This window comes from Sphaerodactylus townsendi, linkage group LG02 (genome assembly GCF_021028975.2).
Source record: "Sphaerodactylus townsendi isolate TG3544 linkage group LG02, MPM_Stown_v2.3, whole genome shotgun sequence".
NCBI lineage: Eukaryota > Metazoa > Chordata > Lepidosauria > Squamata > Sphaerodactylidae > Sphaerodactylus > Sphaerodactylus townsendi.
Window position 1 is genome coordinate 89,864,540 of NC_059426.1, and position 25,719 is coordinate 89,890,258.

Here is a 25,719-nt window from a genome sequence, read left to right on the forward strand (position 1 = left end):
TGATTTCTTTTGCTTCAAAAAGTAAATAAAAGCTGCTCCTATGCTTCCAAATCGATTACCTTAAACAAAAATATTACAATGCTGAAATCAGAGGCTCCAGTAGATTTTAACTAGGGTTGTCAACCTCTAGATGGGACTTGGAGACCCGCAGAATTAGAACTGACCTCCAGCCTGCAGAGATCAGTTTCCCTGGAGAAAATGCTTCAAGCTGTGTGACGCTGAGGTCCCTCTGCTCTCTAAACCCTTCCCTCCCCAGGTTCCATTCCCGAAACTTCAGGGATTTTCCAACCCAGAGATGGCAAACCTAACCTTATAAGAGAAATTTGTTATTTATGACACACATGCTTCTATGCTTCCACAGCAATAAGGAGTATTTAACCTTATTATAATTCCTATTGAGAACTATCATTTATACAAAAAGTTGTGCAATGATCAAGTATTTCACAGAAGGACAACAGTCATGTTTTTTTGTTCCCATGTGGTGAAAAGTTAGCAACCAACTACTTTTGTTGGTCAGTAACTGGGCCCCCCTCCTTTCAAAGTCAAGTTGCATCTTGCTCAGTTTTCTTATAAGCCTATCAAAAGACAACACACAGACAAACAAAGCCTGATTGGAAAGATCAGATTAATGAAACCAGTTCCAGTCGCAAGAATCCACCCAAGTAATACTGTGATATATACATTTCAGAAACTTAGCTCTTCCTTCAAAAATCTTGGCATCTCCATCAGATAAGAATGATGACATCATGTCTATGCAAGAAATATGTCATATTAGAGGATGTTTGAAATACACGCGTGCCTTAATCATGTTTTAAGTATTTGTTGCTATAAATAAACCTGTGAGATTTAAAAGTGGATACATAAGACAAATAAGCAAATTCTGGTCATAAGAGAGTCGATGCTTTATCTTTCAGACATAATGCAGTCCTATGGCTGCCATAAGGACAACACCACTATTTAAAAGGCTCGAATTCATCTTTAAGCTGTAGAGCTCGGTTCCCCTGAAGAAAATGGCAGCTTCGGAGGACAAAATCTATGGCATCCCATAGATTCTAAATGAAAGTCCGCCCTCAAATTCTCTTGGGCACAAACCCAGGTCCCAAACCTCCCGAAGTCCCCCAGGTCACAGCTGGCAACCCCGAGGCCAAGGCACGCCAGGATTCTCGCAGGGCACTCAGTTGCCCGTTGAACTGAACGATCGTCTCTGGCTGTTGGCTGCCCCCTGCAGGGAGAAGAGGGAGGCGGCCATTCAGACTCAAGACCGGAGAGGGATTTCGGAGGCGCGACGGCCTCCTCCCCATTTTGCACGCCGCGCCTCCTACAACCACTTCCGAGGTCGAGGCGGCTGCGCGGACAGGCGGATGCGCTGAGGCTGAGGCTGAGGGGGCTGTTCTGGCGTTGGGGCGACCCGTGAAGTTGTTCGGCTAAGGCAGCCGGTCCGGCGGCGGCACCACAACCCCTACGGGCATCATGTCCCGGGGATCGATCGAGATCCCCCTCCGGGACACCGACGAGGTGAGTGTGGCTGTGGAGCTTCCATCGCTTCCGTTGATGTGTTTGTGCCTATCGAGGGACCCGAGCAGGGTTGCGAAGGAAAGGAAAGGAGGGCGAGAGGTTTGATCTTCCTTCATTCCCTTCCCCGCTTGCCTGTTCTCGGAGGAGTTTTTCGGAAATCCTTCTTTTTTGTGTCTCCGGCCAGCGGCGGCGGACATCGACTGAAGTGTTAACCAGCGCCAAGTAACTATTTAGTCTCTAACTTATTCCCGTCATTGGCCATAAAGCTGGGAGTTCTCTGTTCGCCCTTAACTACTGCCGCTCTCTTAATCAGAGCTCTTGATGCTCTTAATATGATGATAGGCTTAGTTTAAGAAGTTTCTGTATTTTAGGTTAGTTACTAGGCTAGGTTTACTACACTAACACTGCTGTACTTGGTTTAAACTTTAGGGATTATTAGTTAACCCATAAGATTTTTAGCCTCCCTGTCAAAATCATACACTGATGAGATTTTATATGGTGTGATTATAATGGTGTAATTATTGATGTCTGTCCGTATTGCCTAATCATGATTTTATGATTATTATTGTTTAAGCCATTATTGTGACTTTATGATTACTGATGTTTATTCGTGTTGTTTATTTGATGTTATGATTATTGATGTTATGGTGATGTTGCTATTATTATTGCTATTTTATTGTTTATGACTGTTGTTGTTTGCTGCCCTAAACCCTATGGGGGAGGGTGGGATATAAATTGAAGAATAAAATAAAAATAAATAAAATATTAATTTTGTTTCTTTCATTTGTCCCTGATAAGTTATGAGTATATACACACCAGAGTGATGCTGATGTTCATTTGACAATCTGTATTTTTTCCTGCCATCACTGTTGGTCTGGTGGAGAATATGCATGAGGTGTTGCCCCCAGATATTTCTCCAGTGTGTCTCTGCATAGGGAAGTTGTCTTGTGTGAAGCACTTATAAACCACAAGACTACTAAACATCACTACTTAAACATTTCTGGCAAAGGCAACAGTTTAAAGGATCTTCAGAATAAATAGCTGTAATAGATGTACTGTAAGATACATAACTACTAGTATAGTGGGAATCAGTAACTCATTAAACGCATCTGTCGTGGGTTAAAAATATGTAAATAATCAATATGCAATTTTTTGTTTTTTAGGTCATCGAGCTTGACTTTGATCAGTTACCGGAGGGGGATGAAGTTATAAGTATTCTTAAACAGGAACATACTCAGCTGCACATATGGATTGCTTTAGCGGTCAGTCATTCTACAGTTTATCTGGTATTTCATTTCTAGGGGAAACTAATAACCCAGTCTATTATGTGTTTACATGGAAAAAGCCCCATTGAATTCAAAAGAGGACTTTTTGGTATATGTGCATAGGAATGCAGAGTTAGTTTTGAAATATAGGAACATGGTTTGTTACAAAGCAGTTGTCTGAGATTATGTTTGGGGGTTTTCTGTGTCTTGTTTTTGAAACTACTATCCTGCTGTTGTGTTTTTCTCCTGCTTTCTTGTTTTGCTCCAATTCAAATATCTATTTTTGATTCTTGTGCAAAAGTGGAGTTTTTGAAAGGAAGTATAGCCTCTTAAGCAGAGGCATATCGGGGGGGATGGTGCTCAGGGAAAACACCTGCACCGAGCACCCCCTCTTTGGGCCCGTGCGCCCTGTGCTCAGGGGCGGGGCTTGGGGTGGGGCAGCTCGGACAGACACTGCAGCGGCAGGCTGGCTCCTGGGCCGGCCTGCTGCCGTGGCGCCCATCTGAACTGCCTGGAGAGGGCAGAAGCTGGCCTGCAGAGATGCGGGGTAGGGGTAGGGCACCATGACTGGTGACCCAGAAGGCGGCCTACCATCGCAGTGCCCATCCGAGCAGTCTTCGCCCCCGCCTTCAAAAGCCAGGGGAGGAGATGGCTCGGATGGGCAGCACGTACCGCCCACGGGAATGGGGAGCTCAGATTACCCCCAGGTTGGCGTGGGGGAGGAGGGGGTGGGGGCAATTTTGCGCCACCCTGCCAGTGCGCCCGGGATCATTTGAAACTCCCCCTTGTCGCCATGGGTGATACGCCCCTGCTCTTAAGTGAATGTGTGAACTGTTCTTGATGCACACTGTAGGATAGTTTTTTGAGGTACAAAAATGACAGTGAAACAGAGATAATATTCAGTGATATTTTTTGTAGCTGGAATATTACAAACAAGGCAAAACGGAAGATTTTGTGAAACTGCTCGAGGCTGCTCGTATAGATGGAAACCTGGATTACAGAGACCATGAAAAAGATCAGATGACTTGCTTAGACACTTTAGCAGCCTACTATGTACAACAGGCTCGGAAGGAAAAGAATAAAGACAACAAGAAAGAGCTTATTACACAAGCTACTTTGCTGTACACGATGGCTGACAAAATAATCATGTATGATCAGGTAAGAACAGTTTATGAAAGCATCTTATTTTGTATACATACTTTGAAAAAATGTAGTATCCATAAATCCAGTTGTGGCTTTGAAAGTGGCCATCACACCTGCGGTCCCCTTTTTGGTGCCAGCCAAGCATTTTTAGAAAGTGGGTGGGATCAAATGGGACTCAGCATGGCTTCTGTTTCACTAACAGAAATCTGATTGGCTGTGCAGATTAAAATAATGTTTCAGCAGAATCTGTGATGACAATGGTAATTTTATTCTCTTGCTTGTCTTCTCCAGTATATTTTTAAAATTCTCTTCTTCTGCCTTGCACTTGGGCTTTCTCTTGGCGGCAGTCATTGTGTGGTTGATTTTTCTGCTTGTGACTGCCATTGCTTGTTCCATTCAGCACCTTATGTCAAAATTCCACAGGTGTCTGCAGAGTTAAAAGGTTGGGGACCTCTATAATGTCTGTATTTTAGCATATATGGTATTTTAAAAGAAAGAATATTCATCCTTTTTAGGAAATGAGACGTATAATAGAGGACACTAGCCAACCAGTGAGCTCATAGAACAAGCCCTCGAGTGGGTGGGTGAATCTGAAATTGGATAATACATGCAGAATCCTGCCGTGAGATATGATTGGCTTTCTCCTATATTACATCAGCCGGTTGTGTAGTTTGTGTAGCTGTTACATAAGCAGAAACTGCATGTTGTTTGCTACTGTTAGATATCCGAGAGACAGAGAACCATTTGTGGTATTCTCTGAGCTTTGTAGAGGTCAAAATTAAATTAGCATTATCTTTAATCAAGCATAATTTACTGGTAACTTATATTTACGCTTGACTATTTCATTTGTAATTTTTTATTCTTGATTATTGTAATTTACGCTTGACTATTTCATTTGAAATTTGTAATTTTTTTCCAATTTATGCCATAAATAGATCATTTAAAATGTATAGCTACTGTATAAAAATAATAAACAATCCTTCAAATAGACTTGCAGTCAAACTGAAGACAAGATCCTGCTAGCTTTCTACTGGTGAAAATGGGTGTTCACTTTTCCCTGCTGCCCCCTTTAAATCCCCAGAAGGCTGTTCTGAAAACTAGGGGACCAACATGCCCCCAAATCCTGGGACAAGGTACATCAGTGAGAGGCGAACTGAGTGAAATCTGTTTGCCTTCCTCTTATGCTAGCCAGAAGCTGATAGGAACAAACTCATGTTTGGGAATTTAAAAAGGGCAAGAAGAATCTGTCAGGAAATTCTAATGGAAAAGGGATGGTTGAGTATAGTAGTCAGGGCCACCTATGGAAAAGGAAAGTAGGTAAATAATTTTAAACTTGTGGCCGGTTTTCTGGGCTGTGTGGCTGTGGTCTGGTGGATCTTGTTCCTAACGTTTCATCTGCATCTGTGGCTGGCATCTTCAGACGTGTATCACAGGGGAAGTCTGTTACACACTGTGTCCAGTGAGAAGGGATTGTTTTAGTGGAGTATATATTGTCCATGTCCCAGAAACATTCCCTTCTCACTGGACTCATTGTGTAACAGACTTCCCTCTGTGATACACCTCTGAAGATGCCAGCCACAGATGTAGGTGAAACGTTAGGAACAAGATCCACCAGACCACGGCCACATAGTCCAGAAAACCCACCACAACCAGTTGAATCCGACCTTCGACAATACAATTTTAAACTTAATTGGGAGATTTGGTGCATGTAGAATAAAGGTTCTGAGGAAGAACATACATAGAAAATAAAGTGCTTAGACATAGAGATGTAACATTTCTGAAAACTTCAAAGCCATGGGAAAAAGCAGCAGTTGAGATAAATGCTGCCTTTACTCTCCTATGAAACCTAATATTGTTTTACTGTTTGAACAACATAAAATACATCAAAACATAAAATACATAAACAGTATCTTCATGTTCTTTCTCCATGTGGTTTCCATCTTATGGAATGGCATGCCTGGCTTTCTGCAAACTATGCAAAAACTGAATTATTCAAGAGGGCTTTTCTTGCCAGGTACTTGGGTTGGCACTGTACAAAATGCCTCAAAATTACTTGGATAAATGATTAGGGACCGTGGCCTACACTACTGTTTTTTAGTTACCACAAGTAGGATCCTATTGTGTAATTTTTACATTGCTTGATGTTTCATGTTAATACTTTCAGTGTGCTTCAGTTCTTTCTGGCCAGTTTTGTTAATTGTATTGATTTGCCATATATTTACTTTTTGGTATGTTTATGGAATATAAAAGTAGTAATATCTTCATTTTCTATAAGAAAATTTGCAAGCATACCTAGTACTTGAGAATGGGTTGCAAACTGCTGCGTCCTATGCAATCGTCATAACATATATCCTTAATTCTGTAAAAATGAAAGTTGAAGGTAGAACACAAATTCTGTAGTGAGCAAAAGATAGTGGGTTATTTGAACGGAAGCTGTCACATTGAGTCACAAGAGGGAGCAATACCAATATGCTTGGATAGTAATCTAAACTGTAACAATGAAAAGTCTGAACTTGTGTTTAATATTACAGAACATTGTCATAAAAACTGCTTATATTTAAATAAAACATTTCTTGCAGATGTGTGTATCTAGTGTATGAGTTCTCTTTTCAGTGTTCCCCCAAATTTCTCTGATCTTGCCCATTGGAAAAACTTTAAGAAGTCCTTATGTTTTACCTCTTGAATTGGAATCATTGGGAAGAGAAACTCCTTGGGAGAAAAATCAGGGGGACACTTTTTCCTTGAATTTTTCCAGTTTTTTCCCCCAAGCCTTCGTATCTTTACCATGCAGATATTGAAAAACAAGATGTTTATAAGTAATGAACAGGGAAATGTGTGGATTTGCTATTGCTATTACCTCTATTCTGCTATAGGAAGTCAAAATGAACCAATTCATGATTAATCAGTGGAGTTAGGAAAAGCAACACCTAGTAGTGTCTTGGCATTACTTTTTTTCGAAGTTTAAGGAAACTTGAATCCTATTTCTTCCTTACTTAGAATCACTTGTTGGGAAGAGCCTGCTTCTGTCTTCTGGAAGGTGATAAAATGGATCAAGCTGACGCACAGTTTCATTTTGTGCTCAACCAGTCTCCAAATAATATTCCAGCCCTTCTTGGTGAGAAAGTTATGAAATATTTTGAGTTCTCCCTTTATTTGCTGCGTTAAATGCTCGTGAAGGTCTAGGCTTACCGTGGTTCTTCTCATTATGATATCTGAGATCCACTAGAGGCATTTTGAAAAATACTTTTGTGAATGAGAAAGGACACAGACATTCTCAGTGGCTCCCACCTCCCTTGCTATGGACTTTTCTCCTATTGCAAACCTGTCAAAGTGCAAAGCTAAACTCCTGTTGGAAGTGTTGTAACATACTGTTTGAAGGAAGTGCCAGCTATATTTTAATTTGATAATACATTTTATATTTGCATTTTTGATATGGGACTTCCAAATTCTAGGGAAAACATTTCTACTTCAATTTTGAGGTGTGTGAACACTCTTTGAAATTTCTGGATCATCCTTTATATACTTGAGCTCTGCTCACAACCTGAGTTTGATCCTGACAGAAGTGGGTTTCAGGTGGCCAGCTCAAGGTTGCCACAGCCTTCCATTCTTCCAAAGTGGGTAAAATGAGTACCCAACTTGTTGGGTGTAAATGTAGGTGATAGGGGATGGCAATGGCAAACCACCCCATAAACAAAGTCTGCCTAGTAAACCTTATCATGTGAATTCACCCCAAGGGTCAGTAGTGGCCCAGTGTTTGCACAGGAGACTACCTTTACCTTTTTATCAAGCTCCATTCCAATTCAATTTTTTTAAGTTCTCAGAGTTTCAATCCAGTGGGCTTCTGTTGAATTATGGCAGAAGTTCAAGGATCAGAACTCTAGGAGTAAGGAGAGATTCTTCCCTGTTTTTCCAAAACTGTTGTGGTGCAGTAGAAACCCATTGGTTAAGTTTTCATTCAAAGAGCTCACCAAGGGAGGAGGGGGAGACACCAAGATCAACTGCAAAATCTGCTATAATCAGATTTCACAATCATTTCTAGCAGTCGTGATCTTTATGTTGTTGCAGATGCTCATGCACATCTGAAATCTCCTCTTTTCCCCATCTTCCAGATAATATTTCTAGGTATTCTAGGGAGTGAAGGAGGGAAAATGGTGTGATTCAGCAAGGAAACAGTGTGATTCCAGGTCTTTTATCTTGGTGAAGACAGGAGCTTATCGTCGTCATCTTTGTTTTGCTCTCTTACAACCCAATCCAGGGGAGGCCGAAGCAGCTCCTGCAACTGCTGTGGAGATGTGGCGGTGTGTTTGCCCACCCTGCTGGCATAAGTGACACTTGTGCTGCCAGGGAGGGCAAATGTGGAAACAGGTGGGCTCAGTGGAACTCAGCGGCACCTGACCCAGAAAAACCTGCTGCTTAAAGAGCTGCACTGGCTTATAGGCTAGGGGCATTCCTGTGGGTTTGATCCAACTTTAGTCATCTTCCACTGAGCAGGAATGCCCCTGGCACAAGCCTCTGACTTATGCCACCTGGAAGGATGACGTAAGTCAGTTTTCAGATGACTGAGGATTTTCTGGTGTTTGCTGCCTTCCCATGCCTCCTGGAAACCCTCTTGAGGCGATGCAGCAGCAACCTCACTGTGCCTGTTTGCCAGAGCTCTCTGGATTGAACTGTTAATGAAAATAGAAAATCATATCTCCGTCAGTTGCCAAATGCATCTTGGCGCCACTAAAATTTGAGCTATGAATTCCATGCCTAGTTAAATATGTAGTGGTTCTGTGGCTATTTTCATTTTCATTCAGTATTTTGTATTGAATTTAGTTTTGAGTTTATTGAAAGCAGAAATTTTTGCTGTAGAAAAAAGACTAGTCATTAGAATTATAGAGTTGGAAGAGACTACAAGGGCCATGAAGTCCAACTCCCTACCATGCAGGAATACACAATCAAAGCCCCTTGGCAAATGGCTATCTAGTCTCTGATTAAAAAACCCCAAAGAAGGAAAATCCACCATCCTCCTTAAATATTTTGAATTTAAGTACATCTACTTAGATGCAAGTCTCTTTCATGTAAAATATTCTTTCTTCCCTATAAAGGAGCTTTGGCTTGTGTATGCCTTTCTAGACATAAGTGCTATTCAGCATCCCTCCTTTATCATTTTTTTGCTTCCTAATAGGATTTTATTGGAAGTATGAATTGCTATTGAATTGGTATCCATGGCAATATTTCTGTAGATCTTAATTGACTATATTGTTTGTGTTGAATAGGTAAAGCATGCATTTCATTCAACAAGAAAGATTATAGAGGAGCTCTTGCCTACTACAAAAAGGCACTACGAACCAACCCTGGCTGCCCTGGTAAGAAATTAATTAAAGGTGTTTTTGGCCCAGTGAAGTTCAAAACAATGTCCTTCAATCCAGGTTGTCTGAATTAGTGATTGATTTTAAAATATTTATACCTTCTACTCTTAGTATATTTGGTCCCAAAGCAAGTTAGCCACCTGTCTCCTAAACTTAAACATGGAAACTGGTTGTATCGGTCCTGGTGGTGCTGTCATTGCTCCAGTTGAACTGATATATTTTAATTAAGATTAACTTAGTACCTCTGGAGTCAAAATATATAATATCTTTCATTGGACAAATATCTGTGGAGAAAAAAGCATGCACAAACATGGGAAATATGCATATTTGGCAACAGAACAAAAAGTTAGCTTGAGTACCTGAAGTTGTACAGTTACTACAATTAAGTGTTAAATTATTTAACTGATGGTAGTGCCACAGGTAGGTGTTTTTCCCTGCCTTGCTGCTGAAGATTGCTTTTGGTAACATGCTATCCAGGGACTTTCTGCACACAAAATGAATTTTTAGGAAGGTTTTTGGACCATGGGATGGATTGTTTTAAACACTGGCTCTGAAAGGCAGCAGCTTTAACTCTTTTTGCTGTTGTTGCCTTACATTTTTACAAAGTATTGTTTTTTTTAGCACCTCCCTTGCTTCCCAGAGAAAGGCAAGTTTATAAATGAATGAATTAAATCATGGAACCACATGACTTGGAGCAGGAAGTATAAATTGTGGAAAGAGTTAAGAAAAGAGCTGATTGTTTGCTTCCCCCCCCCCCCCCCCTTTAGCTGAGGTTCGACTGGGCATGGGCCATTGCTTTGTAAAACTGAACAAACTGGAAAAAGCTCGCTTGGCATTCAGCAGGGCTCTTGAGCTCAATTCCAAATGTGTGGGAGCTTTAGTTGGATTGGCTGTTCTCGAACTCAATAACAAAGAGGTAGGTTTGCTTTATTGACAATCTAGGAAGAATAAGTCTCTTACACTGGCTTGAAAATTAACAACAGTCAAAAATGAAACCTGTTAAGATCTACCAACTCAGTGTTTCCTGTTTCTATGAATGTATATATCTTTGCTTTTGAGAATGTATGACCACTGGTTATATCCAGGTTACCATAGATTTCTGTCTAGTGTACCATGTCCCCCCGCCCCCCATCTCCACCTTCTATACTTAGAAGGACATATCTCATGCGTCTTGATTTTTTCTTTCATGGAAAAAGGTGTTTTCAGGTATGGAACAAAAAGCCTATATTCAAGATTTTTCCTTCCTTTAGAGTCCTCTTGATTTAATTTTTTCTTTGTAGTTTTAGCCCCTCTCCTGAAGGCCATTAATCTCCATGGCCTCAGTGTGCCACACTGCCACTAACAATATACTGGCAGTTTAGATGGTACTCACAAGGCTCCTGTGATGTCTGCCTTCTGCACCCCTTAGATTATTTACTGTAACTGGTGCAGAGCACGAATGCTGCAAGATGAGACTTATTGATTCATTATTGAAAATGTGTTTCAAAGGGCTGAGAAAGGTGTTTGCTGACTCATGTGCTTCTATTCTCGGTTCTGTCAAATTAAATTCTGTACGTGAGTTCTCATAGCTAGTTTTGTAATGTTTTTATACTTAGTATTTATTATATTTTAATAACCTTTATTTTCAATCTGAGTCATCCCTAGGACATGCCTGTAATGCAGGCCTTTATTTCCCCTTTTTACTGATAGGGAACTAAACTGAGACAGTGGCAAATGCCTAGTTGACTGGAGTGGGAAGCCCAGTGGATAAATTTGTTAATGAAACCACATGATTTTATTTTAAAGAATAGTTTTGGGAGAGTTATAGTAAAGAAAAGTGATCGAATTCTACAAATTCTGTATAAGTAAAAATAAAACCCATGTCCATGTTTCTCTCAGGCTGATTCCATCAAGAATGGTGTTCAGCTGCTCTCCAGAGCATACACAATTGATCCTAGTAATCCAATGGTATTAAACCACTTGGCAAATCATTTCTTCTTCAAAAAGGTAAGACAACTGTAAAATGTGTGAGATATCACTAGTTGAATATTTTCAAATGTTTCTAAGCAAATGGGTCTTTACATTGGAATATTCTTAATGACATTGGTGGCAGTGCAAGGAGCAAGAAATACTGTATTTCTCTAGTTTTTTTTTTAAAAAAATAAGCAGTCTAGGAGTTCTTGAATTTATAACTTATTTTGTGCTATTAAAAACCCATTTGAATTCTGGGCAGGATCTGCTTACACTTGCAGCAGTGCCTCTGGATTTACTGCATAAATATTTTCTTGAGGCTGATGTGTGTCACATTCATATGGAGAAAGTAGTGTGTAAGCCAGATTTTGCTACAGTTACTACGGTAACTTCTTGATGCGAATGCAGGCAATCATGGGCCTTCTGTTTGTACGCAAGACAGTTGGTACTAGAACGACATGTGCCAACTGTTCCTTCAAACTATTAAGAATTACTTTTAAAAGAACTAATTCTTATCAATTTTAAAGATTAACCATAAACATTTCTTCATTACTTGACCATCTTCTTTATTCAGGATTATGGTAAAGTCCAGCACTTGGCTCTCCATGCTTTTCATAACACTGAAGTCGAAGCAATGCAAGCAGAAAGTTGCTACCAGTTAGCCAGGTCTTTTCATGTTCAGGTATGGTACTTTTTTGACAGTAGCTATTTTTATTTTCAAAGTAAGTTTAATGTTTGACACATATTCTAACTCTATCCCCCCTTTAAATCAGGAAGATTATGATCAAGCTTTTCAGTACTACTATCAAGCCACCCAGTTTGCTTCTTCCTCTTTTGTTCTGCCATTTTTTGGACTGGGTCAAATGTACATTTACCGAGGAGACAAAGAGAATGCATCACAGTGTTTTGAGAAAGTTCTGAAAGCCTACCCTAACAATTACGAGACGATGAAAATTCTTGGATCTCTCTATGCTGCTTCAGAAGATCAAGACAAACGAGATATTGCAAAGGTACAGTCTTACAAGACACTTCTTTAGATTTGAATTGCTGACTCAATATATGTTAGTCCTTGTCAAAGTTCCCCATCCCACCCCGCTTAGTCTGAGAGATTTGTCTCCCTATTTTTGACCTGAAACTGTGGAACATGCCCCTCTGTAATAACTTGGCTAAGGTTCGCTTGGGTTTGAGCTGGTTGACTCACAGTACCATATCATAAAGCAAAATAAAATACGTAAAAAGATTTTAAAAGTAGCATTGTTCGAGTGGCAGGTTCAAGTACAGAGAAAATAATAAAGCTAACTAAATATACACTTGCTGAATAAGGTTTTAGCTCCATAGACATTAACAAATTCAGCCTTTATGAGGCTACTACAACAACAAGCAGCGCAACTCCATACAGATGTATCATAAAGCAAAACAGGTAAAGGATGGGGAAAGTACAGTGAAATTGAATGGGGTAGGAATGTGGCCACATTGCACAGACTATATTTTATAGGAATGCGGTCCATAAACCAGACCCTCTCTACCAATTACTGAGCTATCTCTGAGGAGTCTTCTGGAAGAAAGGTGTTTACCCTTTCTTCCCTATCTTACAATAGTGAGTCAGTAGACCTGAGAAATTATCTTGATGATGTCGTTGTTTGTGGGGGGGCAAGGTGCATCGGTGTAAGTGTCCCTAATCCCATTCCCCCCACCCTGGGATTGCGCTGTAAATCAAGTTCTGTGTATCAGTAAATCATTAACTTTTATCATTGAAAGCTATCTTTGTGCACATTAGATACATTCTACCACAGTTTTTGGAATGCCAGATTTTGTACAAATGTCCTTATTGCAGGTTTTAAGACACTATACAACTGAAAATTATGGTGTTTGCAAATATTTTGCCTTTTGTGATGCTCAGCAGTTTCTCATTAAGATGTTTTAATGGCTTTGAATAGTGATATTTAATGTTAGTACATCAGAAAATTATTAGCTTTGTAAGACTGCCTCTAACTCCAGTCAGTTACACTGAATTCTGTCATGTTGAAAAATCTGAAGTTTTTGGATTATTTAAGCATACACAATGCATCAATAACAATTCTGTTTTACAGGGTCATTTAAAGAAGGTCACAGAACAGTACCCAGATGACGTAGAAGCGTGGATTGAGCTTGCACAGATCTTAGAACAGACAGATATACAGGTAGAGATAAGATGGATGAAGTATACTCATTTTAAACTACTACTAGAGTTGAACCACTAACCTCTTCACTCTCTTCCATATTTCTCTATAAATGTTTCAGGGTGCTCTCTCTGCTTATGGTACAGCAACACGAATTCTTCAGGAGAAAGTGCAAGCTGATGTCCCTCCTGAGATTTTGAACAATGTGGGTGCTCTCCACTTCAGACTTGGAAATTTAGGGGAAGCCAAGGTAAGAATCATGCCACTTCTGCAACTTGTGTGCAATAATTACTTCTTCAACTTTCACTAATTTTGTATTCTTAAAAATGAACACTTTTGTTCTCTCCCCCTCCATTTTTTTTTCTCCTTTAGAAATACTTCCTGGCATCTCTGGATCGTGCTAAAGCGGAAGCTGAGCATGATGAGCATTACTACAATGCTATATCAGTGACTACATCCTACAACCTTGCTAGACTGTATGAAGCAATGTGTGAATTCCATGAAGCAGAAAAATTGTACAAGAACATCTTAAGAGAACATCCTAATTATGTTGACTGTAAGAAACTTTAGTGCAGTTGCTTTTCAAACTGCCTGATTCTGTGGGTACTTCAACACAAGCATGTATTTGTTTGAAGAATATGTTTACATATTTTCAACATATTTTTTCTTTTGTCTAAACATTTAATTTGTGTAAAGTGGTTTGGCTGTTCAGCATGTGGTCAGAAGTCACTTTTCCTTTAATTTCTCTGCAGTCTATTCACCTCAGAGACCGCTGAAATGGGACCTCTTTTGCTGGTATAATGTACCAGCGAAAGTGGCCAGTGTATGTGTAACAAACAGTTGAATCAGCTTTACAAACTCTTAGATATAGTAAAGGCCCAGGTAAAAAATTAGAAAAATTAAGAGAAAAAGTATTCCCCCCTTCTTTTTTTTCTGAGCACATGGTCAGTTTTTCCAACAGAAAAACACTGCTATTGTGAATTAATGAAATTCTTTTTAAGGCAAGGTTTTATTCACTCAAAATGTGTGATTTGGCACATTTTGTCTACAGTTAAGTTGATATATTTTTGAAAAGTGTGATGTTTTTAAAGATACACATTTTAACCATCCAAATATGTTGCTTCTCCTGTTGGCATTATGAAACTGGTTTTATCCAATCACAACATAGTTTTATTGAATACAAAATCTGTGTATTCTATATATTTGTTTTTAAAAGCTAGGTTAAATGTGCTAAGGCAGTATTTTGCAGCAGTCTCTTGTACAGATGTAAAATTTGCAGAAATTTTGAAGCCACGGGGAAAAAAATACATTTCTCCCCTCTGGGGGAAAGCCAGAAGTTTTGGAAGAAATTGAAATCTATGCAATAGTTACTGTCCTAACAAGCTAAAGCTAATAATATTACTGCTATAACACCATAAAGCGTAACATATGTAACTTATTAGCATATAAAATTGCAATATTTGACATATTTATGGAATTTTAAATGCCTTGAGTGAGAACCGAAAGCTCATGCACCCATTCTCCCTTCATTATTATTATTATTATTAATTATATTTAATAGACCGCCCTATGCTCGAAGGGCTCAGGGTGGTGTACAATAAAACCAACAACAGACAATATAACCCAGTATAACAAAAAAGCAAAGGTGCATTAAAATCCATTAAGCTCATGTACCTTAGTTTTTTTCTAGTTAAAGAAGGATAAATTCTTGATCAAAGTTTCCATTTTCCTCTGAGGTTTTGGTGCAGTTTTTGCCCCTCCTCTTTCTGATCTTTCTTTTTTACACAGTTTGTGGGTATATATGTCACAGTGGTTTGAAAGAGATAAAAAAGCCAACCACAAGTCAGGTAAAAAGGATAACAGAAGGTGTGCAATGGATGAGAAGCAGTGAGAGTCCTGTATGCTTGCCTCATGAAGATCCAGTATCGTTCTAGGTGCAGAAAGGCATCTAAGACTTTAGAGCTGTGTATGTCTGCAACTTGCCCGCCATGTCGTTAAAATTGTTTCATGTATTTGAAAAGAGAAAACATTTCATAGGATTTTTTTCAGTATTCCACAAAACTTCCAGTTTGGACGGGGTTGGGGGAGCCCAAGAAAAAAACGGGGGAACCCCTCCCATCCCCACATTCCCCAGACTTCATATCTCTAGTCTTTTTTAATACTGGCTGTATTTGTTATTCTGTGTTGTATCCAGATTAACTTTTGTGCTGATGAAAGGCACTTCCATCAGTGAAACAGAACTTTCCTGCTTTATTCTTCTTGCTAAATCCCAGAATTCTCTAAAACACAGTCATTAGGGGATAGGAAATAGCATGAGGAGGAAATTGTGGGTCTGCAACAGGAAGTGGGAATTGAAAGAAATTATGCCTCCCATCAGTAGAAAATTTACTCTGAATCCCACTCTATGCCTGTAGAAAAGGAAGGTATCTGTACTTTTAAATTTAACAAATATTCCAAGTAGTACAGTTTTATGTACGAACTAAGTTATAAACGATGCATTTCATATTGTTAAAGCATTCAAATAAGTGAAAGTTACATAGAAAAGTAATTGCTGCATATATTCAAAGTTTTCCTGTTTTTCTTTCTGAAAAAAATGTGGGGAGATGTCCCCCCAAGTTTTCAAAATTTTTGAAACTTTGCGTCTAACTAGAAAAATAGCAAAGTTGATAAAACTAATAAAATGTTTGTTAATCTAAGTCTTACTGGTATATTCATCTGTAATGCCTGTTTCACGAGACCTGTTAGGCAGATCAATCCTTCTCTTTTGGAGTTCAGTTCAATATCATTGAAGGAGCTTTCATAGACAAGTTCAGCGGTATGGGTTTGCATTGTTTGCATGTAAACTATGAATAGCGTACCAATGACTGGTGTAAATATTGGTCTAGTATATTGACAGACACGTTCCTTCTATTCCTCAGACTCACAGCAGCTTAATAATAGGCAGTCAGTGGTTGTTCATTACACTTATGGTGCTCGCCCACTTTATACCAGACTCCCAATCATTAATTGTTTATCATTGGTGAACTGGGTACCCTCCCTCTTTCTGTGTGTTTCCCATCCTCAGACAAGTAGGAGAGCTGCTGAAGCGGAGAGATATTATAGGCTATAGAATGTTGTATTTTTTTCACCATCAGTAACTTCATTGTTAGGTTTTAGTAATATTATGTTATTTTATTGTTTGTCGTGTTTTGAATCTTTGTGAAGCGCCGAGTCCAACCCTGGTTGGGAATGGATGGGATATAAATTTAATAAAATCATAATAATATGTTGACATCCCTAGTCAGTTTATGGCATCTGTGCAGCAGATGTGCTTCATCCTGTGCTTAGTGGAATGCTAGTTTAGTAAGCTGGATCTAACTAGATTATTTGTATTTGTGTCTATTCAGGCTACCTGCGTTTAGGAGCAATGGCACGAGATAAGGGAAACTTTTATGAAGCTTCTGATTGGTTTAAAGAAGCACTTCAAATCAATCAGGTTTGTAAAGATGTGTATATGTTTGTATTCAGTGGTTTTGTTCGATTCCTGGATCTTAACTCAATAAACAGTCTCTGTAAGATTATTCAGCAGCATTTATTGTTGAAGTAGACCAGTCATAACATGGCAAAGCCGGTTCTGATTGAACTGGCATCTCAGCTCCATATATTCCCTTTGAGTCCCCCCCTCCCAAATTCCCAGAGAAAGCCTCTGGTACCTAGGCTGCGAGTGTGCCCAGCCCCAAGGTCAGCGACTGATAGCGTTAGAGCCACCTGGCTTCCCGCCCATGACAAGATAACAGCAGTAACTCTTTCCTGTGGGCCAGGCATGTCAGGAGAGGTCTACTTCTCTACCAAACATGCAAAACCATGAAACTTAGGTCAAGGAAATAATGCATCTATGGCAGTGGTTACATATAGCACAGTTGGTTACATATATCAAAGCAGGAAATTGGTTACATATCGAAGCTGGTTACATATATCACAGTAGGCAATTGGTTACATTAATCTTGACTAGATAAACACCATCCTGACAGTTGTTGAGGAGTTGTCCAATCTTTATGTTGATGAGAATACTGAATAGAAATTAAGTGATATTCTCTTTCAGTCTGCACATTGTACTAGAAATGACATATAATTTTTCTGTGTGATTAGTGGAAGGTATCCTGAAAGACATTTTTTACAACTGCTTGAGACATTGGTTCAGAAGAAAGTCTGACTAACAGCGGCCCTTTCTGTACAAACCAAATAAAACATTTTGAGGAAGAAAATAAAATGTTTCCTGAGAGGAGTTCTGCTTAGGTTTTACCCCCAAACGTTTCATTTCCTGCCTCAAAACTTTTTATTTGGATTTTGTTCCCAAGCAATCTTTTAAAAATGATATCTGAAACCGATTCTTTTGTGAAACTGTTTTAAATTGCTGTGTGGAGGTATTTAAATTGTTTCCCACATGCTCTGTAGTCCCCAGACTTCCTTGCCAGTGCCATTTTTCTTGCTTGCGTGAGCCATCTTGCACTTGCATTTCTGTCTTTTTTTAGTGGGGAGCGGGGGTCATGTCTAGTAGCTACAAAGACACAACCCCTTAAGAATTACAGCACAAGGCTTTGAAGCCTTGAGCATCAAATCTACAGATTGTTAAAAAACCCCAGAAACAACCAGAAAAGGGCAGCCAGGAATCATTTTGAGGGGTTGAATGTAGTCAAACAGGGTTTTTTGAAAACATTTGCAAAAGGTTTTCAGGGGCTTATGTGGAAAGTGCAGTATCTGAATGTTCTGTGAACCTTTACTAGAATTTTCAGTAGTAAACTAGTAGAATGTTCTCTTTAAAGTATTCTCAATTTTTTAAAATACTTTTGAACTGTGTATTCTAACCTTGAGGGATGAGCAGAATTGTGGTAAGATTATAAATAAGCACATATTTTCAATGTCAGCAGATCTAAACTTGCTGGGATAGTATCTTGCTCACTTTTAATGTGTTTTAGGATCACCCAGATGCTTGGTCCTTAATTGGTAATCTTCATTTGGCTAAGCAAGAGTGGGGTCCAGGACAGAAGAAATTTGAAAGAATATTGAAGCAGCCATCAACTCAGAATGACACATACTCAATGTTGGCTCTGGGTAATGTTTGGTTACAGACTTTGCACCAACCCACCAGAGACAGAGAGAAGGTAATTTATTTAATTTCCTTAATTTTTAGCCTGTTTTTCTCATTCAGCCTCAAGGCAGATTGCAACTAAAACAATGCAGAATGGATGAATACATACAGACAGCAAGTATTCCATAGTAATTGTAAATCAGAAGGAGATTAAGACCGGGCAGCCATGAAGGAGCTAGAAAAGAACCTTGAGTATAAGGATGAGTCACTAGTAACCAAATCAAGATAATTCATACCATACTATTCCCATTACTATGTATAGGTGTGAAAGTTAGACAGTGAAAAAAGATGACAGGAATAAAGTTGATTCATTTGAAATATGGTGTTGGAAGAGAGTTTTATTGATACCATGGACCGCAACAAAAAGACAAATATGTGACTTGTAGATCAAATCAGGCCTGAACTCTTCCTAGAAGCTAAAATGACTAAACCGTCCCAGGCTATCACATTTTGGTCACATTATGAGAAGACAAGAGTGGCTAGAAAAATAATGATAGGAAAAGTTGGAGGCAACAAGAACAGAGGAATACGCAACATAAGATGGATTGACTTCTTAAGGGAAACCACAGTCCTCAGTTTGCAAGACCTCAGCAAGGCAATTAATGATAGGACATTTTGGAGATGTCATATGGTTGCCATAGAGTGAAAGTAACTTGATGGTACTTAACACAGAGAATTCTAAATGCCATGTATGTTCACATTGTGTTTCTGTGGTCTTTTCAGCAACCATTGGCTAAATTCTTAAATTGTAAACGTTCATTTTTAAAAAATAATTTTTTGTAGGAAAAACGCCATCAGGACCGTGCACTAGCCATCTACAAACAAGTACTCAGGAATGATTCAAAGAATTTGTATGCTGCTAATGGCATAGGTGACTATTGGATCTGAATTTTCTTCTAGATGCTTCTGATTGCGTGGTAGTGCATACATCTGAAACTTCTCTGATTTCTTCTTTTAGGAGCTGTACTGGCACACAAAGGATATTTCCGTGAGGCTCGTGATGTTTTTGCCCAAGTGAGAGAAGCAACCGCAGACATCAGTGATGTGTGGCTGAATCTTGCACATATTTATGTGGAACAGAAGCAGTACATCAGTGCTGTACAGATGGTAATCCTTAGAAGTGGCAGCTTGAAAACATGTCTCATAAAACCCCAATTTCGAAGTAAAGTTGCAAAAGCAACCACAATTTTCATGAAGAAATGTTTTTGAAACTTTGTCAATAGGATAGCTGATTGTTAAGCACTATTGGGAGGGGAAAGCATAGCTATTTCTAAGATTTTTCTTTTTAGGAGGGGGTTAATTGTTTTTCTCCTGGAGCAGCCATGAAGTGTTGTATTTCCATATTATTTTGCTTCATATTGCTAATAAGGAACAGCATATGTGGGGTAACAAGTGGACAGTTATCTGTAATAGTTGATGGAAGAAAGTTGAAGGAACACTGAAAAAAACTATAAAGAACTTATGTGGACTTGCGTACTGCCGTACAGCATTTCAGAGGACCCGCAGGAACACTGGTAGGTTGAGTGTACAGTTCTGAAGTGAGAAAAAATATTGGTAGAAATCCCCTCCTGTCAGGCATATCTTTACAGTGACAGACAGTATATGTTGGATACAAGCCATTACACTTTTACTTTTAGTGTGTTCAAAGGACTTATCTTTCTATTAACTTGTACTTGTTTTCCCTTAGCTTTCCCTCTCATTGGTACATACTACCATAGCCATTAATCAAGATTATTTGGTAAGAGCAGCTAGGACAAGGAAAAATATGTCAAAAGAAGCCTGCTATCCATAGATTTGGTCCTGAGGATCCATTCTCCTAATGGAGTCACAACCCTGTGGTACAAGGAGCCTTCCCCTTTTGCAAGATCTTCTTGTAATGGGGAAGTTTCTTGTGTGGGCAAAAAGTGTCACCATTAACAGAATGAATCCTCCAGCCTATCAAATGACCTGACACTGGGCTCAATGAATGCATCAGAAGTCTCAGGGCAAGACTTAAATAAAAAATTACCAAAGTTTTCAGTGTTGTTTACACTGTCCATCCATTTAAAAGTCCTTCTAAAAATGCACAATGTTATGCTACTGATATTTATGTTTCTTGAAAGAAATATGAAACACTTCAGTAATTACTGTGTAGCTTTCATACTGGTTTATAGTGGTCTGTACAAAATAGAGGTAGATATTTGCTAAGTAAGATTTATTACCATAATATAAACTGATGATTTAAGTTGTAGTCCTAAAACAAATAGTATGTCAAGAGGAGGATATTATTTTTTCACTATTCAAAGAGTAAAGAACAAATGGACAGGTGTCCTTGAAATTACCAGTATCAGTGGGATTTTTCAAAAAGCATTGAAGGATAATCCAGTATAACTTCTGCAGATAGAGAAATGGGAAGGTGCTACCCCAAACATGGGGGTTTGCCAGCAACAACCTTTACATGGGGAATTGGATTCAGAAAGTGATGGGAGTTCAACTAATTGTAGATTTATCTTCCGACTTGTACACTTTTTCACTCAAATCTTGTATGAATTGTTTTAAAGTATGACCAAGTTGAATTAAAAGGATGAAATAACTACTATTAGCAATTTAATATTTATTTTTAATCGTATGCTAGGTTTGTATTGGATTGAAGGTAGATAGGACATTTTTTGCTACATTTCTATATCAAATAAGAAAAATCTATCTTCATGTAGTCTAGAACGGTGGGTTTTAAACTGTGTTCCAGGGAGCCCTTGTGTTGGAGCATATTGGGTGGGGGTTAATGAGGAGGTCTGCAGTAGTAGTTAGAAGAGAGGTGTCACTAAAGGACAGCTTACCCACTACTTTCCCTACCATGTGCTACTGCAAGAAGGTGGACTGTAGATTATATGACCAGTTTATACATAGTGACAGTGGGGGCTGGAGAGGGCAGTATGTGACATTCATGTGCACTCATCCTACCTGCACAGAAGGTACTTAATAGGCCTCTCCCTCTTTGGGGAGTGATTAGGGTGGGGGTTTTAGGGTTTAGAATGTTTTATGGTTTTAGAATTGGTTTTTATTGTCTGGTATTTTATTATGGCTTTTAATGTAACGCGCCCTGCTGCTGTAGTAAAGGATGAGGAATAAATTTAAATAAATAAATAATAGGCTAATTAATAATTAAAAAAGATTCCCTGGAAGTTAGTTTGAAAACTAATTGTCTAGAGCCTTAGCATTCTGAATCTTATATAAATCAATAAACAGAATGGTTACTACCTGATCTGGTTCAAGGATCTTTTTTCCTGCAATCAGTTGGAGTGTCCATTTCCATCACTCATAATGACAGGGCTTAATTGCTGATTTCAAGAATCCCAGATCTCATAGGATATATTTTTTTCGGTCCTGAAACATTTTGTCCTGATTTTTTTTTATTTCCAAGATTTGTACCTCTGAACCTAAAGGCTCAGTATTCTACATAGTAGTGAATATATAATTATGTGTTCAGTGTGGAAGATCTAGGAATTTCAAATTGTGAAAAATGACTGACTCCTTGGCTGGTGTAAGTAAACAATAACAGTGTTTGTTGTAAATAACACTGCAAAATTCCAGTTCTGCAAATACCAAATAATTGTAAAGAACTTTGCAGCTGTAAAGTTTTGAGGACACTTATGGAGCCGTTTGAATAGCTGGAACACTATTACAGCATATGCAGCAACAACTGACTGAATTTACTAAATTGTGTTCCACATGAAGATGATAGTTAGATTGTCTATTACTCCACCGTAAAACAAAGCATTCTGGGCAGTCTTTGTTGTGGAATGCTCCCCTTGGGTCCTAGTTCCTACCTAGCCCTCCATCCATCTGAAAGTAAAATTACATTTGGGCATAAATGTTCTTGTATCAAAGTATCATATTCAGTAATGCACAAAATAATGGCTTTGACAAAAGCAGTATGTTAAAATGAACGCTAATTGTTATATTAGCTTGGGACTATATTCTAATGCGGAAGTGTACAACTTTCTCCACTGCTGAACCTCAACTGACTGAACTTTCATTTTTATGTGGAACAGAGAATAAACATATTATTAGAGTTTGTACTGTTGCACTTCATATTTAATTATACTGGATGCTGAGATTAATGGCATTGTTGAGGAATTTAGTCTTGCTTGGATACATTTTCTTGTAGTATGAAAACTGCCTCAGAAAATTCTACAAGCACCAGAACACAGAGGTACTACTGTATTTGGCCCGAGCTCTCTTCAAATGTGGCAAATTACAAGAGTGCAAGCAAACATTGTTGAAGGTAATTTTTAAAAATATATTAGATATGTAACATCACTTGTGTATGTTTTTCATTGCTGGAGCTGTGCTGGCTGACACCTGTCTTAAATCAAACTTTTGTGTCCTTAGGCTAGACATGTGGCACCCAGTGATACTGTCCTTATGTTTAATGTGGCCCTCGTGCTGCAGAGGCTAGCTACCTCTGTCCTGAAAGATGAAAAAAGTAACTTGAAGGAAGTACTGAATGCTGTCAAAGAACTTGAGCTAGCTCACCGGTAAGTAGCTGTATGTGTGTGTGTGTGTTTTTTTAAAATCATTTATTTATTTATTGCATTAAATAAAGGAGGCCCTGAAACCTCATGTCTGCCATATCTCCAAAGACTCAAGGTAGCCCACAATAAAACATACCTAATAAATACAGTAAATATCATAAATACATAAAACATTTAAAACATCAAAATTACGTAAGTTTAAAAACCAAAGCTCCAGTTGTGGAAATTCCCAACAGAGCTAGTAACAGGCATTCAAAATCATATTCTTTGGTTCTAGCCTTCAAGGTTACTCTATTTTTTTGCACACAAAAGAACCGTTTTTATAAAGTAAGCCAGAGCCCAGCAACAAACAGCTTTAAGACAGTATCCATATTGCTTCTGCCTTGGAAGCTTGCTTAATGGATTATAGCTTCTGTTTTTATTCACAGTCCCATTGGATATCCTGCAGGTTGTCTTCTCATAGCATTATTGCTCTTTTTCTGCCCGTGCCAAATATCTGTCTCCTGTCCCAGTAGTTTCAGTTGCTTGAGGTTTCCAGTTGTTCAGCAGGCTCTGCAAGGCTTTCCCTGAGCCATTACATCAATCCTCTGCCAAAAGGGTACTCTGTGCCATCCAGATCCCGTAAATCAGTGAACTTTCACAGTGAAGTTCATTATAATAATCACGCTGCAAAACATGTTGAGCGGGATCTGAACTGAGTGTGCACTCAATCTATTAATCTGATAGATAATATCATAGTAGAAAATAGAATTTGAATATTTGTTTTTAGTGATTTTAATGAGTTGGACGTTGTTTTAAGATTGGAATTCAACAGAAGAAAAGAAATGATACTAAAACGGAAGACCTCTTAAAAACTTGAAATCAGCTGAACAAAAGTTCATTTGTTGGACTTTTCTTTTTCTTTTTCACCTTATAATTTTAATGTATAGTGATCTTAACTTATTCTCTTTATGCCAATAAAGATGATTGAATTTGAATTTTGATTGGGATTCATCTAAAGTATTCTTGTCTTTATTTTCCATTCAGATATTTCAGTTACTTAAGTAAAGTAGGAGATAAAATGAGATTTGACTTAGCCCTTGCTGCAACTGAAGCCAGGTAAAATCAACTCATTTATAACCTGTTTAATCAATAGTTTGGCTTAATTTATGAAAATAAGCACAGTAGCATACTATATGCTGTAGGATTTGGATGTCAGTATGGCCTACACTCAGTCATCACTTGACCCCATGCTTTGGAGGTTGTGTCTCTGTGTGTAACAGTTTGGGTCTAACATCCTTCCAAGCAGGCAATCAAGAACATTACCACCACACATTTCCAGGCTGCCAAGCACTAGTAGATACACATGTTGAAGACTACAAGGGTGGCTCCTTGCTGTCTGCCTGCTTTGATCAAACATGGTAGTTAACTTGTATATTCATAGAGGTTGCCTATTAGTTTTCTAGAAATGCTAATAAAGGTGTGGTAGTAATTGCAACTTCTAGTTTTTCATTTTCATGCAGGCCATGAAATTATTGAATTGTTCAGCTTGAGAAATATTGTGAGCTGTATTTCCTTTAAGAATGTGCTTTAACAAAGAAATGTGCTCTTGTTTACTGAATATAACTTCTTAAATACCTGTCTTTTAATAGTCATTTTCCCACATCTACGTAATTTAGTTGTTGACCAACAACTTTAACAGCTTTAAACAGCTCTCTTTGCTGACTAATTATTCAGGCTGAAAATTAATTTGACATATCTGAACAAGCGTAAAAGCTCCGAAAAAAAATGTTTGGAGTGATGCATGGAGATTGTTTAGCCCAAGAAGTCACTGCCATATTTGGAAAGTGACCAGATTCTTTAGCAGTGGAAAAACAAAAGAACGGAGTCCTGGCTGTGTGTACATTTTCCCCTGAGATGTGCTTTTCAAAAACTTGAATATTAGCCATTAACAGATGTGCAAGTCTTTCCAACTTTATACTCTGCTCCTTTTATTGAAGGGGCTTATGTCTTGGCCAGTCATTTGAACACTTTTAACATTTTGTTTCTGTCTGCAATTCTAACTCAATGTTATATAGGCAATGTTCCGATCTGTTGAGCCAAGCTCAATATCATGTGGCTCGGGCACGCAAGCAGGATGAAGAAGAACGGGAGCTACGAGCAAAACAAGAGCAAGAGAAAGAACTGCTGCGTCAGAAATTGCTCAAAGAACAGGTTTTTATTCCTTTTACTGCTATAACAGAGCTAGGTTATTGACATGTCACTCCTAACACTAGGCTCCAGATTGCATTAGTGCATTTAATGATGTGTACCTACATGGATTTGGAAGGAAGGTCCAGTTTCGAATTCTTAGTCCATTTGGAAAATTGCAAGTGTTACACTATAGCTTTTTATTTATTTAGTCTTAAATGCTGCTGTTTCCATCATGGGTTCAGGGCTGTTTCCAACATTTCATAATAAATATCATTAAACCAGAATTTCATTAATGTTTAAACCTAATCTAAATCCCAACAGCAACAGATATATAACTTTTCAGGTCCAAATTGAAAGGAAGGGGAAGCCAGGAGGTGAGGCCAGTGATGGAAGAATATAGCTGACTCAATCCTATTCCTGGTGGAACAGCTTTGTCCTTCACGCCTTGTGGAACTGCAACAGATCCCACAGGGCCTGGGTCTTACCAGACAGAGCTTTCCCCCAGGTTGAGGCTAGCCA

General features: G+C 38.7%; 1 protein-coding gene across 1 annotated transcript in view; it reads left to right on the top strand.

Moving 5' to 3' along the window:
* The first annotated feature begins 1,337 nt into the window (after nucleotides 1-1,337).
* CTR9 (CTR9 homolog, Paf1/RNA polymerase II complex component) overlaps nucleotides 1,338-25,719 on the top strand; it is a 30,492-nt gene continuing 6,110 nt past the window's right edge. Inside the window, exons 1-20 of the mRNA XM_048484365.1 lie at nucleotides 1,338-1,515; nucleotides 2,679-2,777; nucleotides 3,699-3,938; nucleotides 6,921-7,038; nucleotides 9,185-9,274; nucleotides 10,045-10,193; nucleotides 11,156-11,263; nucleotides 11,802-11,909; nucleotides 12,001-12,237; nucleotides 13,318-13,407; nucleotides 13,508-13,636; nucleotides 13,759-13,942; nucleotides 16,773-16,861; nucleotides 18,342-18,527; nucleotides 19,298-19,385; nucleotides 19,473-19,621; nucleotides 22,662-22,778; nucleotides 22,886-23,031; nucleotides 24,055-24,126; nucleotides 25,086-25,221. Of these exons, the coding sequence (XP_048340322.1) occupies nucleotides 1,471-1,515; nucleotides 2,679-2,777; nucleotides 3,699-3,938; nucleotides 6,921-7,038; nucleotides 9,185-9,274; nucleotides 10,045-10,193; nucleotides 11,156-11,263; nucleotides 11,802-11,909; nucleotides 12,001-12,237; nucleotides 13,318-13,407; nucleotides 13,508-13,636; nucleotides 13,759-13,942; nucleotides 16,773-16,861; nucleotides 18,342-18,527; nucleotides 19,298-19,385; nucleotides 19,473-19,621; nucleotides 22,662-22,778; nucleotides 22,886-23,031; nucleotides 24,055-24,126; nucleotides 25,086-25,221 (2,580 nt within the window). The 5' untranslated portion in view covers nucleotides 1,338-1,470. The remainder of the gene's footprint in view (nucleotides 1,516-2,678; nucleotides 2,778-3,698; nucleotides 3,939-6,920; nucleotides 7,039-9,184; nucleotides 9,275-10,044; nucleotides 10,194-11,155; nucleotides 11,264-11,801; nucleotides 11,910-12,000; nucleotides 12,238-13,317; nucleotides 13,408-13,507; nucleotides 13,637-13,758; nucleotides 13,943-16,772; nucleotides 16,862-18,341; nucleotides 18,528-19,297; nucleotides 19,386-19,472; nucleotides 19,622-22,661; nucleotides 22,779-22,885; nucleotides 23,032-24,054; nucleotides 24,127-25,085; nucleotides 25,222-25,719) is intronic.